Raw genomic sequence first — 20110 nt, forward strand, 5'->3', positions numbered from 1 at the left:
CCCTATTGTTTTGTGTGTGTGTGAAAGAAATGGAAAAATATACACACAAAGTACTCAGTCAATGCCAAGCTGTGGTTGAACATTCTGCAACCAGATGTGAGGTATTTGCACCAGAACCAATAGTTGTATATGTGTGTGTGGTAGTAATGGGTCCTATGTATAAAAGCTGTGTAAGTTAAAGGGAGGTAACCCTGCAATTAACCCCTGAAAATGGGTTTCAAAATAAGGAGCTTTGAAGCCATAGTAAGTGTGCTCCTTTTCTAATATGCCTTATAGTTTTTAGACTTTCAGAATTCACCGATGTCACATGCTGAAGACAATCTCTGAAATCTCAAGGAAAGGAGAAACAATCATGTTTTTGCTTTTACAAAAGCAATCCAAAAGTCAGTTAAGTACCAGATGAAAAGCTTATGGAAACAATTAAAGAGCTGCTTTGCCAAAGGACAGAAGCTCTGCCCTCAGGACAGCACTTATGCCCCCCAAATCCTGACAGAAAAGTCTGCTGGAATAGATGCACCATTCACTGGATGGTCTGAAACAGGATGTTACATGGGATGGGCATGATGGAGACAGACCATGAACAAGGACCCAAAGCCTCCTAGTTTCCCGACATGTCAATGGATTGAGTCTGAATTTACACCAGCTACATAGCTGGCATGTCCCTCCCACTGGGACAAAGAGAACAAAATTCTATCTCCCTACTTCCCATCCCAGCCAGAAGGACCCAGTATGGCTTTGGTTGTAGCAGAGCAAGTACCATGGAGTCTGACCCCCACCATAAAAGAGGACTGAAGTTTTAATCAAATTTTAATACATAGCTATTACAATAAACTGGATTACTTTTTGTTTTTGACTTTCAGCAATATGAATCTGTGCTTCTGTCATGTGTGCATGATATATCTGCTGAAGTCGCTCCAACTCCTGTGATACTGTCTGCCAAAGTTCTACTGCATGTTCCTTTTCCTACAAAAATAAAAGCAAAAATAGTATATGATAAACTTTGTTTCTGCTTAGTGCTTATGATTCAGAAAACTGAAAGCAGAGATTGTTATTTTTCTACAAAGCCACTCTGCATTATGCAGATACTGCAATATATTCCCACTTGCCTCCCAAAGCGATGGTACTTATTACTTACATGTTTCCTATATGCTATATAATTAAACAGTGGGCAATTCTATTCAATTGCAACCTAGCCGCAAAAAAATGGAATTCAAATGTGAATATTAATTAATTAATTAATTAATTACCACCTTTCCTCTAAGGGGTTCAAGGTGGTATACACAGTTCTATTCTTTCCTATTTTACCCTCATAACAACACTGAAGTGGATTAGGCTGAGAGTGAGCAACTGCCCTAAGGTCACCCAGTAAGCTTCATGGCTAAGTGGGGATTTGATCCCTGGTTCCGCAGGTCCTAATCCAACACTTCATTCAATACACCAGAACTTATTATATCATCTTCAACAGACCTTAGAGGTTCACAGATTACCAATAAGATAAAATCCTGAAATTAAAAGCAAGCTTAAAAATCCTGACAAAATTTTACTTTGACAAGCACATGCTACCTTCACCAAAAATAAAAACAAAGTAAAAGGAGGGGAAGGGCCAATTCTGAGGAAATATACTTTAAAACTACATACAAAAGAGTCAAGGAACCAAGGCAGTCTAGGTGTTTGAATCCACTCACTTTATTTGCTAGTTGTAGCTGGTCTTGAAGGTTTCTTATTATATTTTCATCCATGAATGTACCATCCCCTGAGGTAGGACCAGCTTGTAGAGCCTCCAACTGCTTTTCAACAGCCTCTTTCAATTCTTCATGCAATCTAGGTTACAAATATATAGACAAGCAATTTATTTTAAGATAGTAATCAAAGCCAATTTGATGGAAATGAACCATCAGCTGGAAAATAAACACTTCTCAAGTTTATAACAATGTATTGAATTATTCTGAAAGCTATAAGCACACTGAAATCTTTCTACAGGATATACACAAGAGAAACAAACACTAAGATCTGTAGATCCCTTATGACCATATCCTGGCACAGCACCAAAGTGTTCCATGTGAACAGCAGGAATTTTCTGAGGAATTTAATAGTTCTTGCTGTGCAATGAAGAAACTGACAAGCTGAAGACAAGTGGCTGCTGCTGTGAAAAATTCTGCAAAGAGGATGTTAGAAACACATCCTATAGCCATAAGACACAATGTAAGTTGATTGTGGAAAATAGTGGGAGGAATTCAACATTGTGAAGAAATGCAGTATCTTCCCAGGGATGTCTCTCCTTGTTCTTGGTCTGTCCTTTAGGCCGCAGTGTTTCCCAACCTTGTGCCTCCAGCTGTTTTTGGACTACAATTCCCATCATCCCTTGCCACTGGTCTTGCTAGTCAGGGATGATGGGAGTTGTAGTTCAAAAACAGCTGGAGGCACAAGGTTGGGAAACACTGCTTTAGGGATGTCTCTACTTCAAAAAATGAGACCCTTTCCCCTTCCCTTGCCAGATCTGATCTTTCATCATGACAATACTGGGCTCTGCTGTGGCCTCCAAAAACCAGGCTCTCTGTTGTTGCTGGAGGGACAAGAATGGAAAAAAAGACTGATTCCTATAGAAAAAGAAAGTACACTGCACCTAATATTCAGCATGGAATTGTTACTTGAAAATTTAGAGGCCTGGGGTACTTTGAGAGGAAGGGAGGGATACAACTTTAATAATAAATAAAAGTCACTAAGTTAACATAAATCAAGTACTCCAGGTCCCCTAGGTAAACCTCTGACACGCATATATTTTTGTTATGAAAGAAAAGAGTAAACAGTTGTGTATGAGCAGTATTATAGATATGTGAGCAGGGTTAGAAATATACTAATAATATCCATATAATATTTTGCTTGCATATAAGTATTTATAAATATTAAGCTTGGTGGTTGAAAATGATGCTAGGAAGAGGGGGAAAATATAATGAAAAAGATTTGTTGGAATAATTTGTTATGTGAAAATAGTTAATAAAAAAACTTTTAAAAAAGAAAAAGAAAATGATGCTAGCAATAGTAATGCTCACTCTGAAAATGCATCTGGCAGCATGAAATCAGGGTGGGAAGAGACATTGATGGCAAAAAGCGGAGAGGAGAGGAGTGTTCAGATTGTAATCCTATACACACTTACTTGAGAGCAAGTTTTATTAAAGTAGATCTAAGTCAGCTGCTAGGCACTGGTTGAGGCATTAAGCCTGCCTGCTCCTGCCTAATGAGGAGGGCCAGGTGGCATCCGCCACAGCTGGGATGACTCACAGGAAGGGCCTGGCTCACGTCCAGAGTCACCACCATGTTCCCCTCATAGGCACGGTGCGGCTGGTGGTCCAGTTGCACCCCATCTGGACAGGGATAGTTATCTAACTTCTGTTATCTATGCTCTTGTAACCTCTAGGTTAGATTACTGCAATGCATTATACACGGGTCTGCCTCTGAAGACGGTTTGGAAGCTTCAGCTGGTGCAGAATTCAGCAGCCAGATTGCTCATCAGGACAAGACATATATACAACGCCAATCCTGGCCTGACTGCACTGGCTGCCAATTAGTTTCCAGGCTCAATGCAAAGTGCTGGTTTTGACCCATAAAGCCTTAAAAGGCTTGGGACTGCAGTACCTCAAGGACTGCTTCTCTCCATATGAACCAACCTGGACCCTGCGCTCAAAATCTGAGCGACACGGTGACTTCCCACTTGTGGAATGCTCTCCCCAGGGAGGCTTGTCTGGCACCCTCGTAACGTATCTTTTTACACCACATTTCTCTTATGCCAGGCTTCTGGCTGATTAAACAATCGATGGCCTTTTAAACTGTGGAGGGGTTACTGTTTTTGTTTGCTACTATGTTATGCATTTTTGTGCCTATATATTGTAAACTGCCCTGTGATCTTCGAATGAAAGACTGTATAGAAATCTAAAAATAAATAAACAAGCAAACAAACAAAAAAAAAATGCCACTCAGTGCATCGACCTTTCATTTTCCTTGGTAACTTGTTCAAGTTTTAGTCGCAATTCCCTCATCTGCACCTAAAAAAAAGCAATAAATAACAGTAAGCATTCATTTTTGAATAGGTGTCACAAAACTGTTAGATTAGACACACTAAAATTAAATCTCACGCACACCATGTATATACACAAACACCAGTGACAAAACAGAATATAAAATACTTTTTGCTAGTTCAGCTACAGGAAAAAAAGAATTATAACATTTTATAACTTAGAACAAAAACTGTTTTTAGTATTGACAATATTATTCATAATGGGTATTCAATGACAGACATACTCAAATTTATTCACTCCGAGTAGATTTCAACTGCACATGCTACTATGTCTTAAAATTTGATCTTAATAAGCTTGTGTGAAGAGAAACAGGAAAACATTTGCACACTGGTGTGTATGATTCATACCTGACAGTACCTCAGCTGTTCATTCATTTCCTTCAGGTGTCCATCATAATCAACAGCTAGAGGAGACAGTCTAACGTGGAAGTAAAAATATATAAAATAAAGACATTGGTAACACTGACTGAGCATTCAGTTAGTTTAAAGGAGGTGATCTGTGGCTTGATACACAACACAATCGTTCCCATTTCCTCAGCAAAGTGCTTGTCAATAGAGGGGGATGAATCACACTGCGCCTTGTTTGGTGTAAAGAAAAATCTATTTTCATAAAGGGATGGCCTGCCTTTCAGTGGAAGATCTACTGCATCCAAAATGGTAACCTTAGAAAAATTTATATCCAGTGAAAATTCCATGCAACATTCACACAATTGTGCAAATAGATATAGGAAGAGTGAAAGGACTGGTCTAGTGCCTATCCAAGAGCTTGGATACTCAGACTTGCTATGGTTTCCCACATTGTAATTCCTAAGGCATGAGACACTTGTGGTATTTTTACCCTGTTTAAGAGCCATGGGTTCTCCAAACACAGCTAATGGCATCACTACCATCAAGGAAAGCCAATTAACCTCAAGTTGCACAGCATGCTCCTAAACATGTTTATTCATGAGTATATTTCACCAAGTTCAACTGGACTTGCTTCTTGATATTGTGGGGATAACCAGCATGCTTAAGTCACAATTGGGTTAATACCATATGCTATCCTGTCAGGTTTAGCTAGGGGAAGCTAACCTTGGAAGGAAGCTAATAAAGCCTACTGTTGTACCCCAGTCAATCAGATAAGTGCAAAGCCACTATTGAGCTTCAAACCATTAATTTAGGACTTTCACCACAATAACTAAGCCATGCTTTACTGCTTCTGCAACTTTTCTGACAGATTTATTGAAAAGCACATGAACCTGATGTTTGGAGGGTTTGTAAGTAATTTTTTAACTTACCAAACATGTGGCCTTTTCCTATGCTGGGGGAAGAGGGGAACTTTGGAAGGAATTCACAAGGACATATTTTAAAGGTCTAACAGCCTAAATTTCCATGCTTTACTTTGCTGCATATTTTGTGACTTTAAATCTCTGCTGGGCTTCTCTCATCAAAGAGTACTTGCCCCAAACCTGGATCCTGGCATCCAATAATTCTCTCATTTCTATATACCATTTTTTCCTCTTTTGAACCAATGCTAAATGGGTCAGCACCAAATATTAATGAGGCATAACACAGTGGTGTTGTTTTTTTAAAAACGTAAAGCTCCATAGAGCACTATCAGCATACACAGAGACTTCCTTTCAAATACAGATCAAACCGAGAAAGAAAAAAATACATTATTGTTCCCCTTTTATTCTATATTTCCAAGCTTGAAAATAACATTTAAAAAGTGGCTGACAGAAAACAAACAAAATAATCAAACCACATTCGAAACACAGTAGTACTTTAAATTTAATTATAACAAAAAAAAAACAAAAACAAAAACAAAAACCTTTACCTTTGATTCATCAGTTCAGGCTCCATTGAATTGTTACCTCCTAAGGAATTCTTCTGAAATGAAACTATTTCCTTTTAATACTGTTACATATTACCACATATATTTAAAAAGTGAAGCATATTTAATTTTCTAAAATCTTCATGTTTTGGCCAATCCATTCCATGTGCACTGATATTTAATTCCATATTCTGCTTTTACATTAAAATGATATGTGTAATTTCAGTTCTTCTGGAGATAAACACAATCTTTTTCCACAGCAGAAAGAAAGTCTCCATCTAAAATGACTAATACTGCTCCAAATGATGATTCATATATCACCTTTTGATCGGAAACTAAAGCAGGGTGAAATTTTCTCATCTAACCCCATGTAAACATATTAGTTTCTATAGTATTACAAATCTGTGGCACACCTCTCACTATAAGTGAGAACCAGCCTCTTGTTGTACTATGAATTTCTGTTTTGTTTTAGAAAAACTGTGGATTAGCAATTATTGTTGATCTATAAAGTTATAACCTGGAAGCATCAGTAAAGCTTTTAAATCTGTAGTAGCATCTGATCAATATATGGTTATTAAAAGGTCTTACTTTTCAGTATTTCCCCAGTCAACCTCAGAACAATTACAAAAAGGCCTTTTAGATTTTAGAAATATGATACAATATAATATGTATTATAATACACACGTGTATATACACATTCACTACTTCACAAGGCAAAACACCATCTCAAGGCAGTTCATAAATAAAGCAATTTTGTATTATGTAAAATATTTATAAGCTACCTTTATGAATAAAAGTCATTAAAGGAGGCTTGCACAACAACAGAGAAACTACAATTCAGAGATCATGACAAGGTATGGTTTGGTCCATCTAAGACAATAAGGAAGGAATCAGGGTGGATGAGGGGGTTAAAAGGCTAAGAGGAGCAAGTGTATGAATCCAAAGCCCATTCATGTCTATTGTATGGATTCTGTTATTTTAATCCACAATTCTGCAGATATGTATTTATGGGCAATATTCTAAAAATTAGTACTGTATAAAATAGTGGTTTTCAACCAGTGTGGCACGGCACCCTGGGGTGCCTTCAATGATGGTCAGGGGTGCCGTGGGCAACCCTGGCCTCCATCCCTCATTCCTTCCCTTCCTCCTCGGATGCCCTCTCGCATCTCTGCCTCCAAGTGTCTTGAATGACTGTTTGTTGCAGCATGTCTGGCCAGTGTGGTGTAGTGGTTAAGAGCGGTAGTCTTGTAATCTGGGGAACCGGGTTCGCATCTCCGCTCCTCCACATGCAGCTGCTGGGTGACCTTGGGCCAGTCACACTTCTTTGAAGTCTCTCAGCCCCACTCACCTCACAGAGTGTTTGTTGTGGGGGAGGAAGGGAAAGGAGAATGTTAGCCGCTTTGAGACTCCTTAAAGAGTGAAAGGCGGGATATCAAATCCAAACTCTTCTTCTTCTTCTTCTACAACATGCTATGCAGGCAAATAGTGCCTCTGGGGCTGGCCAGTGGGTGCTGGATGCCAGAAGTTAAGGCAGCCTCAAAGCAAGCAAGCAACCAAGCGAGCAATGGAGCCCAAACAGCCAGTCTGCCAGCCCTTGCTGTTGGGAATGGGAAGACAAGTGAGAGGCCAAGCAGGCAGGCAGGTACCTTTCTTGTGCTTGCTGTGTGCAATGCCTGCCTGGGAGCTGAGTGCCCGGTGCTGAAGAAGAGCCTTTCTGCCATGCAGGCCTAGCAGCACCCACTGCTTCCTCCCAAGTTAAGGTGCTGGCCTCATTCAACTTTGGCCAGTCTCAGTTGGGTCACCAAGGTCGGGGGCATCCTCTTCCCAGACTCCTGTGGGGCACTGTGAGGAAGCATCTCTCTTTGGGGCAGGGGGTGGCAGCTCAGAGACCAGGAGAGGCAGCATTGGTTGCCCAGAGGAATCCCAAGAAGAAGGGAGAGGAAAGGAGGCTGAATGAACACTCCACAAGGGAGTATGTTCAAATGTGCAGCTATTTTATCCTTTAACCATTTTAGGGGGAAGATGGCCGCCGAACTAGCTGCAGAGTTCTGGAGGTTATCTGAGGCAAGTTCTTAAATCTGCTTTTTAAACAGGCTCGACACCGAGCCAACCTTTGAAACCCCTTTTATAATATATTTTAACTCCTCCAGAGTTTTTAAGTAGTTTAATAGTCCTTTTAGCTCTTTTGTTACCTTGTTATCTTGATGTCCAGAGGGTTTGCTCCCCGCGCTGCCACGCTCCTCAAGTCTGACCGACAATAAGGAAAACGGGTGACAGCTGATTTATTGCCAACTCCGTGTTACGCTCTGAACTATAAGCTATCAAATTACAAACTACAAACAGCTATCCCAAATCTTGCCTCAATTTGGACCTTAGCCTATAGCTGGGTGGAGCTTCCGACTTCCTAAGAGACATAGTTTTTGAAATAGGAAGAATAACCCTGATTGGTAACAAAGACTTACAAATGGTACTTACTAGAAAGAAACGTAGGGACCTGGGGATAGTGACAAGCCCATTGTTCCAGGAGTGTTATGAGAAACAGAGTAAAATCACGCAATACTTTTTACATACAAGGGACAACGAGAATGGAAATGGAAATGGAAATGAGCAAAAGATGGCTGAGATGGTTGAGTTGAAGCAGGATGAGGCTCTTCTTTTTCCCTCTGCTGCTCAAGATCACTCATCCTTCTCTAGAGGAATACAGGACACGGAGAATAACAACCAAAATAGAAATACAATGAGCCTGGCCCATGAAATAGCCTTGGCTGAGATATTATCTTCAGAGCTACAGGAAGAAACCCGAAACTCCCAGAAATCCCAGACTTCATCTATGGGCTCCCAGACGGAAAACAATGACTGCTATCCTCAGGACTGGCTGCTCTCTATAAATCTGGATCTGGCAGCTATGAAAAAATACTTAACAATAACAAATGGGCTGCTCCTGACATTAGTGGAAAATTATCCCCTCCAAGCTAAAGGCTCAGAATTTCACGGTGTTGATCCACCAACCACCCCTCAAGAGCCAGAATATACAAAGCAACCAGCAACCAGCAAGTGCACACAAGGATCAGCAGCGGAAAATCATTTACACCAAGGAAAGGACATAGGGTTGTATGTATCTGTCCCTAAAACTGAATTTCCTATCGAAGTAAATCAAAAGAAGCAAGGCATCAGTAAGAGATCCCATAAGAAGAAAGCTGAAACTAAAAAGAAAAGTAAGAACATAAAAACTGCAAGGAAATCTGTTACAAACCGACGTGCATGTAAAGTATGCTGGAAAAGACTATATAAGCTGATTCCAACAAAATCAAAAACAAACTCTAACAAACCTGCTATACATGGCAGCAGAGAGAACAACAGTGTGGATCCAGGAAAAAAGATCCAGCTGAAGTCTTTGAAAGAAACATCATTGCTGCCTAACAAAACAAGTGAGGAAACGGAATCACTACCCGGGTGCTCTATGCTGAAACCCCAAGGATCCATAAATATTAAAGAAGACTCACCCCATACCATTGATTATGGCAGATCTCAAGATGAGCCAGTAGCAGGGCAAGACTTGCCCCAGGATAAAGGATGGAAACTGATGTTGGCAGATAGGAAGTTAGCTTTTCTTAACTACCCGAAGCCAAAGGGCTTCCTTACACAGGAAGAACGCTCGGTGCATTTTGTGAATACTTTAGATGATATGCTGCCAGGGAAAATAAAATTAAATGACATTACCTCAGTAGATTTCATATTCTACAATGGATACTCTCTGCGAGTGATTGCCTCCTTCAAAGATCAAAACTTGGCTAAATATATATATAGATCAAGACATTTGCTGTTAAAGAAAAGGATAACGGTAACAAGATTTTTCGAAAACAGCACATGTTTAAAATTGTTTCCTGATGAGTTTACGACAGCTGAGATAAGATTTACTTGTAAACCAAAGGAGGAGAGAGGACACTCAAAAGACAAACTGGAACATACTGAGCAAGGGTCCTTGAAACTAAGACAGGAGATGAGACTGCCTAATGAGGGGACGGATAACTTCTATCCAGAAGAAAAGGCATTAATAAATCAGTTTGGATTGTTGCCTTTCCTTGCCCAATCTGAGATCTTGAGAAGATTGGAGACCCTTAGAAATAAGCTAACAGAGATGAATGCTCAGGAAAAAGTAAGAGAGAAAGAACCGGCAACGGACCAATTAAAGAAAGAGAACCTCTCTGAAAAAGCCAAGACAGACCCCATGAAAGATTACTCTTATAATACCTCTGCAATTGCAGAGATAAACCTGTTAACAACAGATCTAACACAGTGCGCAAGGGATAAACTACCATCTAAGAAGGAAACCATCCTTATGGCAACCATGAAAGACTACCCTTATAATACCTCTGCAGCTGCAGAGATAAACCTGACAGCAACAGATCTAACACAGTGCGTAAGGGACAGCAACAATCTACCATCTAAGAAGGAAACCATCCCTATGACAACCACAACGCGCTCTTGGACCAGCATGAGATACCTGGATGAGGATGAACTTGGTATCAGTCAAACAGAACACCTCAAGGTAGATTCGCCAAAAAAAGGAGTACTGATCACTAATGTTAGCACGCTGCACCCTTCAATTGATTCCATTGAGTACCTGGGCGATAATACATCTATGGACATTGCCAAAATGAATGAAATCCAACCAACAGATAAAAAGATAGGCCCAAAAAATCTTTCAAAGGCAAATTGACTAAGATCAATTTTTGGCAAGACAACGTGCAACCTTGCCTTGCTAACTTGGAATATTGCAGGTTGGCAAAAGAGGGTTTCTGACCAATCCTTTGCTAAATATATCCAGAGACATGACATTGTGTTTCTCCAGGAGACCTGGAGCACAAGTGAAGTGGAGTTAAATGGTTTTTCTGCGTTCTCCCTCCCAGGTCTTTTAAGTACTAGAGGGGGGCGAGTTAAAGGTGGGTTAGTTACTTTAATCTCAACAAGGCTAAGGGCCATATTTAAAAAACTAGACCCACTAGACCATCTGGCCACAGCTGTGCAAGTACAGTGGAGAACCCACAGCTTGCTGCTGATTAACGTATACCTACCCCCACAAAGAGAGAAAAGATTGATAAGAAATACTTGGGCTCAGTTAGAACAGTATCTTGACAAACTATCAAATCAATTTCCTGATGCCTCTGTAGTGGTGGCAGGCGACCTAAATGCCAGAACTGGACAATCTGATGAGGCTTTGTATGCCCATTTCCACGAAACAGTCCCCATTATAGAGGAAACCCACCCAATACCAGCTAGAATCTCAAAGGATAAAGGCTGCAATTATGCCGGCTTATGCCTATTACACTTGGTCAACAAGTTGGACTTGGTTATACTAAATGGCCGTACAGAGGGGGAGAAGGTCGGAGAATTCACATTTATATCTAACAATGGCGCCTCCACAATTGACTATATAATCGTGTCGTATGATCTTCAAAACAAAGTTCTGGAATGCAAAGTGGAGGAGCGCTTAGACAGTGACCATCTGCCATTAAGTGCACTCGTAGCTGCGGGAAAGGATTTATCCTGCGCTGAGAAAATCGAGCATTCGAGCCCTACAGCTTTGGAGCTCAGATATTCGCGTATCAGATGGACAGATGAACTGCATAAGGAAATTTCAAGTAGGCTATGCTCAAAGGAACTCCTCACTAAGAGAGAAAACCTTATAACTTCCTCAAGCCATGAATTAAAGATAAATTTATTTCAGGAGTTAATTTCACTCCTTCAAGATTCCCTGAAGGAAAAAAGGAACAGGCCAAGTAGGCAATCCTCAGTATATAAAAACTCCAAACCCTGGTTTGATCAAGAATGTCAGGACATGAAGCTAAACTTACTGAAAAAATACAAGAATTATAGATCTGCCAATTTACCCCAACTCCCCACGGGCTGGTTTGAAGATAAACGAAATTATAAAATTTTGATCAAAAACAAAAAACTCCTGGCACAGAAAAGAGAATGGAAATGCCTAATAGATGCATCCAGAGAGAGAGATTCGGCCACCTTCTGGAGACTGGTAGCAAATGGAGTGCGATCTACTTCCTCAGAAGTGGAGTATACTATACCTGCAGGGACTTGGGAGGCATTTTTCCAATCTTCATATTCAGCTCTGCCTTTGACACAGCCACTAATACAGTGTGCGGCAGGTGATGAGTGGCCTCCGGTGTCGGTTGCGGAGATTAGGAGGCTTATTCAGGCACTCAAACACAGAAAAGCCCCGGGAGCAGATAATATCTCTCCTGAGCTTCTCAAAGCCAATATTGACTGGTGGGCCCCAGTCCTTGCCACCCTTTTCACCAGCATAGATCAAACAGCAATAATACCAGAGGACTGGGGATTGGCAATCATCGTTCCCATATTCAAGAAAGGCTGTAAACTTGATCCAGCCAATTACAGACCAATCAGTCTCTTAAGCATCATTAGCAAACTTTATGCAACTCACTTACGTGAAAAGTTTGCGGACTGGCTGGAACAGGAGCACATCCTAAAGGAAGCCCAGGCTGGTTTCAGGGCACATAGATCAACTCTAGACCAAGGACTGGTATTGCAACATCTAGTGGAGAAATACACCTCAAAGAAAGGAGGCTCTCTCTATGTAGCCTTTATAGATTTCAAATCAGCTTTCGATTTGATACCCCGGCACAGACTTTGGGAGAAATTAAATGCCACAAACATCGATAGACGTCTTTTGCTTCTTATCCGTAGACTACATGAAAATACTCGGATCCGTGTTAGATGCGACCGTTATGGGAACCTATCAAAGGAAATCCAAAGTTTCCATGGTGTCAAGCAAGGCTGTGTTCTTGCCCCTATTCTATTTAACTACTATATAAACTCCTTAGTCGGAAAGATGGAGGAAGCAAGTACTCATTCCCCAAACTTAAATAATACACCAATCCCAGTCCTTTTGTACGCAGATGATGCGGCACTTATTTCCTTCTCTTGTGTGGGTCTAAGAAAACTTTTACGAGCTCTTACAGAGTATTGCGAAGCTGAACACCTAATAATAAATTACACTAAATCAAAAATTATGGTGTTCTCCAAGAGAAAACTCCGACATAAATGGAAAATTAATAACCAACCTATTGAGCAAGTAACATCTTTTAGATATCTTGGAATAATTTTCGATGAGAAGGGATCTTGGTGCCATCAGATTAAGAATTCCATTGTAAATGCGCAAAGATCTTTCAGAGCTATCATAAGATTCTTTTACAGAAAAGGAGGTCAATATGTTCCTGCTGCCTCCCAGGTCTTTGTTGCAAAAATACTTCCACAATTGATGTATGGCACCCAGATATTTAATTCTCAAAAACTCAAGTCCCTGGAACCTGTACAAACTAAATTTTACCGCTCCCTACTAGGGTTACCTACCTGTGTCTCCAACACTGCCATTAGGCTGGAGGTAGGTCAACTCCCTATTAATGCCAGGATATGGATCCTGAAGATTCACTTCTGGCTAAAACTCATATTTTTCCCAGTGGGAGTGGCTCCATTGACTCTACTAGACCCGTTCCAGTCTAAATGGAGATTGTCGCTTTATGAAAAATTGAAGGGCCTGGGGCTTTCCCCACAAGAACTTATAGCCTCAGGTTTTGAAAAGGCTAAAATGATGGTGAGCCAGCGAATAGGAGATGTAGAGCTTCAGGACCATATGAGCAAGATAGATAAATACCCAGCTATCCAAGATTATGGAAAAGGGTTTAATCTAACCCCATATTTGCTGGATCTACAAATCGCAAAATATAGGCGGGCGTTTACCCTTACCAGATTTGATGTACTGCCATCTGCCTTATTAAAGGGCAGATACGAGGGCACACCCTATGCTGAACGAGTTTGCCCATGTGGTCTGAAGGAGGTGGAAACGGCTTCACATGTGTTGTTACACTGCGACCTTTACGGGGATATCAGGTCACTGTTTATCTCCCCTATCGTTCAGAAATTTCCAGGTCGATCTGAATCTCAGCGGCTGAAAATCCTACTAGGAGATAAAAACCCAGAAGTAACACAGAAAGTGGCCAAGTTTTCTGCGGCCGCGATCAAGCGGAGGGCATTAGTTGTAAAAAAGTAAAAGATCTGACCCCTGGACAAGCCCCCCCCCCGTTTTTAAGTCTATACATATACTGTAGTGCATATATGAGTATATATGTGTGTGTGTGTGTGTGTGGGTGTGTGTGCATATGTGTATTGTTTTTATGTATAATTTTACAACTTTTAATTGACACCATCATTCCCTCGTAAACTACTGTTGCCTTTTATGTTTTTTTCTTTTCTTCTGGTCTATGACCGTAATAAATTCATTCATTCATATGTTCAAAAATGGGTGAGAGGCTGCCAGTTCTACAGGCAAGGGATGACATAACTGGGCTCCTGAGCCCCACAGGGGTGCCGCAGAAAGAAGGTAGTTGGTCAAGGGAGCCATGTGCTCAAAAAGGTTGAAAACCTCTGGTATAAAAAGTTCCTAAATAAAAACAACTGGGTAGCTTCTAACTGCAAACAAACTTTTAAGCTCCTCCTGGATTTGTAGAGAGGTCTAAAAAATAGTAACCTTTCCAACAACTTTCTACAGTGCATCATTTTGGTGACTTACTGCAATGTAAACATCAGGAAATAAATTTACCTGTTCAAAGGTAGTTCTTCTTAGATTCTCTGTCTGAAGTTGCTGGGGCACATCATTTAGCCTTTGATCTGAAACAAATTAATCCTTTAATTTGCAGGACTGATAGTTTACGTTATGAAATTCAACTAGAAATATTCTCTCCCAATACATTTGCTTCCTGACTTTACCTTATGTAGACGACATTTATTTTGACAACATATAACTTAAAATGCAATATAGTTTATAGATCACAGTTTTAATCACTTTTCACTGTGAATTACCTTTCCTTTATAAAAGAATGCACTTTTTCAAAAAACCTTTAGACACGAATTCAACAAAGAAAAGTTTATTGCAATCCATACATACTTATTTGAGAGTAAGTTTCATGAAACACAGTGGACCACTTCCAACTAATAATGCATTGGCTTGCATGGTAAGTAGTTTTGTTCACCAAATTTTATTTACCAACATGTTTGTTGAATTCCACCACCCTAAATCTAAGAAGATAGTAAAACATTATTTGGAGTCACCTTATTCATCTTTGCTACCAATTTACCTAAAATAAGAGTTCACTTGACAGATTTCAAATTGGTTGGACTTTTCTTAAACGGGGGTTCTACTGATTATCTTGGAAGTAGATTTTGATGTATGTTGACTCTTGTACATTATCCTTCATGTGATATTAATTCAGTCATTTAAATAACAATATTTTTACATGTTTAATTCATTTCAACACATATATGCTCCTTTCCTGTTAGACTGGTGCCTTCTAAGTCATTTATAAAACATAAAACTTTTAAGGAGGACAGTTTTAACAGTTTTTCAAAAGGCTATACATCCAGCAGTGCCACCTGGGGAAGGGTGCCCTATAACCCAGGTGTTACTCTAGGAAACCCATCAATTTAGGCTTCTGATACAGGTGGAAGGCAGAGCAAAGACTCTTCAGATGATCTTGACAAGCAGGCAAGATCTCAGCAAGGAGTTCTACCCTAGGCCAATGCATTTATGGCTCTCAAGGTCATTATCTGCACCAACATAATGGAAGAAAATGGAGACTGAGTAATACTGAATACTGAATAACATCCTCAGAATTACTGACAGCAGTATTCTTGACTGGCTGCAGCATCCAAACATGCTTTGGAAGCAGCTCCACACTGAGGGGATTTCAATAATTCAACAATGATGTAGACAAAGCATGTGCAGCAGTGACAAGAACTGTCTTATTCTGGGAAGACTGCATTTGCTGCACTAGCTGAAGCTGAGTAAAAGCACATCTGGCAACAGCAGTATCCAAACCCTTAAGGAGCAATACTGGCTCCAGAAGTATTCCCAAAATCTGAATATTATCATTCTCCTGCCCTAGTTAGCTCTCACTTAAGGGTGTAATTGATACGTCACTGAGATGACAGTTATCATTTTGGGGAACATTTTGTCAGGTATTTGTCAATTCAGAATTATAGAAAACTGTATTCATTTATTTACTGCATCTCCCAAACATGCCAGGGAGGGTTACATAAAAATATAAAATATATGGAACCTAACATTACAGTAAAAGTAGATGCACCTTTGGGTCTGAAAACTGTATCTTTCTAGATTTGCCAAGTTGAAAATTTTAAAGGAATGTCTGGGGCAAGAGTTATGCAGGGGAAGAAGTTAAAGTGATGTAGTAATGGATGGCAGTGAAAACAAACAGTTTTTCATTTATTGTAACCCATTCATCGGCTGTCAGTATTGAGTTGATTAGGCATGCTTTGGAATTGCAAAACACTAGTAGGCAACTATATTAAGAAGCTGCAGTAGACCAAGAATAAATGTGTTTTCATATGTTAACACCTGGCTCCCAGTGGTGGCTATTAACATTTTCTGAGCATGTTAGATAAATGAAATTTAAAGAGAACAGAAGTATCGCAGCTTTTTCAATGATGTAACAAGAGCACCTTTGAAACTCCCTGAAAACAAATGCTTAGTGTTTCACTTTGTGATGCTAATATTCCAGCACCAATTTGATTAAGCTGTCATATGCAGCATATTCACCAGATCTACAGTGCTAGTCTTTATGAAACAGCCACTGTGTTTGCTCTATAAAAGGAGGAATGTTTATCTTGACGTTGAAGTAACATTTTGCCTCTTTTCATATTTCTGTTTTATATACATTATTACTGTTTCATTTGATGGAAATGAACATGAACTTCAAAGGGTGAAAGATTTACAAAGCATAAGAAAAATGTAATGGAAATTCTCACAATCCCATGCATGTTACTAGAAGGGGGGGCTGTCCAAGGAAACTCAATGTTGGAAGAGTCTGAACAGAAAGTACTTCACTCAGCACAGAGTTAAACCATGGAACTCACTCCCACAAGATGTAAAAGCAGACACTAACTTTGATAGTTTCAAAATAGGATTAGAAAATTTTATGGAGAATAAGGCTATAGCTACTAACCACGATGGATATGTTCTACCTCCACAGTTTGAGACAGTATGCCTCTGTATGGGGATGGAATGACAAACTGGGAAAATGCTATTGCACCCAAGTCCTTCTTGAAGGTTTCCAATAGGAATTTCGTTGGCCACTGCGAGAACAGGACACTGGACCAGTCAGACCTCTGTTCTGCTCTAGATGAGCTACTCTTATGTTAAATCCCCAAGTTCAATGGGACTTAACTACAGTAGTGAGTTTATGATTGCATTCTTACTTATTGAGGGTAGTGCTTGTGCTGCATAGGTACCATAGTTGCCTTTGACTGGACTTAAGTGTCCAGGGGTCCTTTACCTTACCTTTACCTATAGGTACAAAATCGGGATAATAATGAATAGGAATAATAACTGTATGCACACAAGTTTTATCAGATTCACTAATATTAGGTCTATGCAAGAAAGACCTTGAGTAAAGTTTCAATATACAACACTGCAAGTCAAATCCTGGCTGGGGAGCACTGCGGTTTAACAGTGCATCAGTAGCCCTGCTGCTCAATACTAGCCTAGGCAGAAGGTGATAGGTGGAAGGCATAAGGTAGGCAAAGTGCTGGTCCAACCTAGCGCTGGTGTAGTGATCAGGCCCATTACCATCAAGCGGCAGCAATGGGACCATCTTGGGAGCCAATGAAACCCAGGCTAGCTAAGGCCCTCCTCAGAACACTCCATTTTGAGGTATTCTACCTGCCTGCCTGCTCAACAGGTGAAATAGGGGGTTCTATTGACTGTGCTCCACGAGCAGTGGCCAGCAAGTCTGGACAGACGAATACTTTTGCCCAATCCAAACCCTCAAGTGGTGCAAAGGAGGTTTGGATTACAGCCTAAGTGAGATAGATAGATCCTCTTAAATGACAATGAGTTCACAAAGCACTTTCCAACCATTGATAAAAATAATTACAATCAAATAGAAGATACAACTTAAAATTAAATACATCACCCCCACTGAGGGAAATTAAACCAGAAAGACAAACGTAACAAATAACTCAGGAAAAGCTAAGTGAAACATATTTAGAGTTCATTGAAAAACAACCAAATAGGGGCCTGACAAAGATGTCTGAGAAGGAAATTCCACATAAAATTGTCAGTCTCTGGTGCCTAGTGGTATTTCCTCAAGGACCATAAACCTGACTCTGAGGCTGATCTTAAGACATTGGCAGGTTCGTGACAGTAGGTGATACTTCAGATAACCTAGTAACCTAGTAACCTGTAGGCCTTAAAGAGCAAAACCAGCACCTTAAACTAAGCCCAGAAACAAACTGGTAAGCAATGCAAGTGGTACAGGGTTGGTATAATTTGAGTTGTATAACTCCTGCTAGCAAACAAATAACTGGAGTTTCCAAACTGTCTTTATAGAGAGCCCTATGTAGACACTATTACAATTGTCTAATTTGGACAGAATACATGTTAAAATAACAGACACCTGGTCTGCTCTCTCTAGATAGGAGTGCACAGAATACCAGCAAAAGCAGGTAACAGGCACTTGTGGTCTTTGATGTTATCTGCACCTTCATATAGAGCAACAGGTCCAGAACACCACCTAAGCTGTTATTGGCCCTCACTTCTTTTTTATAAAAAGAAAACTTTTGTTTAAGCTTTTCAATGAAATACATCAACTAAAAGTATAGATCTGAATGAACTCATATGCAGAACTTACTTTGAACTCTTGGAAAATCAGTTGCTCCTTCCATATTTTAACCTGGAAGGTTGCACAATAAGGTTTCTGACCAAATGAACTCCCTCTCATCAAGGTAAATACAAAACCTGTAAAAGTCAGATAAATGTAAGCAGCGAAACCTACAGTAATTTACTTCCATTCATTTCTAACTTTAGTTTCTAACTGAATTCTCCTCAGAATCTACAAGTGTCCTATTTACAGAAAGATAGGGCATGTGGAAATAATTCTGAAAGAAAAATGCTCTATCAAACATCATAATGGAAACTCACTTTTCAAAGCTATAGTCCCATGCATGGGTGCAGTGGGCGGGTGGGGGTGGGGGCAAGGAGGGGCAGCTGCCCCCCCAAAATGAATAAAAATGTATAGCAAACTGAGGTTCTGCCTTCCCTAACAAAAGGCCTTCCTTCCCTCACAAAATTCTTGGCTATGCCCATGGTCCCATGGATATCAAATATAAAACTCCCCCAGCCTACAGCAGCTCATCAGTGTACCATTATAAAGTTTAAAAAGATAAAAATAAGGACAGTCCTTCAGCGCATCCTTTTTATTGCATGTTCATGATTATTTGTGTCCATGATGCAATCAGAACCGTCATACACTGTCCTTCACTCAACACTATTCACACACAAAAATCCACAACCATTTGTCCCTGCAAAAGTTTTGGGGTTGTCCTACTGCTTCATTTCCAACCGGGACGTAAGTTGTATAGAAAGTTATGGGATATCAGCAAAGAGTTACAACAAACGTTATGGAGCAAGGGGCTTTTTTTAATCCCGCTATTGTTGTGTTATAGTCTCTCCCAACAGCAATTATGTGGAAACACTGAGGGAAAACATTTCAGAACCACTAATATTAAAACAGAACAAACCCACCCCTAAATGCACCATTATTGTGCAAAAGAGCTTATTGCAATGAAAAACCCCGTCTGAAAGGACCTCTAAAGTAGACATGGATTATGCCAGCGAGATATAGGACTAGGCTGGAAGGTTTATTCTGGCATAAACCCATAGGAGAAACTATTAATTTAAGAGGAAGCGTTAACTGAAGAAAAATGCCTCCCCAGACCCGCCGACAAGTGTATGTAATACACACGTTTCTTTTCAGACGAGGTCGCCTGTTGCGCGTCACATTGCTCTCTTGGAAGAAATGTGGGGGTGGAACACGCGCCCCTCTCTCTCACTCTCTTCCCACACGCGGGCCGGGACTGACGGTTGGAACCCCGCCGTGCGCGTGAAGCCGCAGCTGCTCCCCGCCTCGCCTAATTCCCCGTTCTGGACCAATCACAGGCCTCCCCACCTCCCCCGTAAGAGACCGGCGCGAGACACCTGGTTAACTCGCCACCTCAACGCCGCCGATTACCATAACGACCGACGGACAGGAAAAGAAGCAAAAAACATAAGAGGAGTAGAAGAAAACGAAGGAGGAGGAGGAGACGGGTCCGCATATGACGCGCCTGACTCAGGC

The 20110-nt window shown here is 40.5% G+C and overlaps 1 protein-coding gene across 8 annotated transcripts in view; it reads right to left on the reverse strand.

Annotated features, from left to right (window-relative positions):
* SCLT1 (sodium channel and clathrin linker 1) overlaps nucleotides 1–20089 on the reverse strand; it is a 51356-nt gene extending 31267 nt beyond the window's left edge. For 2 of the 8 annotated variants that reach the window (XM_028743313.2, XM_028743308.2), the window contains exons 1-8: nucleotides 19739–19965; nucleotides 18626–18732; nucleotides 14521–14588; nucleotides 5889–5941; nucleotides 4421–4490; nucleotides 3985–4040; nucleotides 1686–1821; nucleotides 841–963 (exon numbers count right to left, since the gene is read on the reverse strand). In XM_028743313.2, the coding sequence (XP_028599146.2) occupies nucleotides 841–963; nucleotides 1686–1821; nucleotides 3985–4040; nucleotides 4421–4490; nucleotides 5889–5941; nucleotides 14521–14588; nucleotides 18626–18659 (540 nt within the window). In that variant the 5' untranslated portion in view covers nucleotides 18660–18732; nucleotides 19739–19965. The other 6 variants (XM_028743310.2, XM_028743309.2, XM_028743311.2 and 3 more) reach the window with 6 other exon arrangements.
* Nucleotides 20090–20110: the final 21 nt, after the last annotated feature.

This window comes from Podarcis muralis, chromosome 9, assembly GCF_964188315.1.
Source record: "Podarcis muralis chromosome 9, rPodMur119.hap1.1, whole genome shotgun sequence".
Taxonomy (NCBI): Eukaryota; Metazoa; Chordata; class Lepidosauria; order Squamata; family Lacertidae; genus Podarcis; species Podarcis muralis.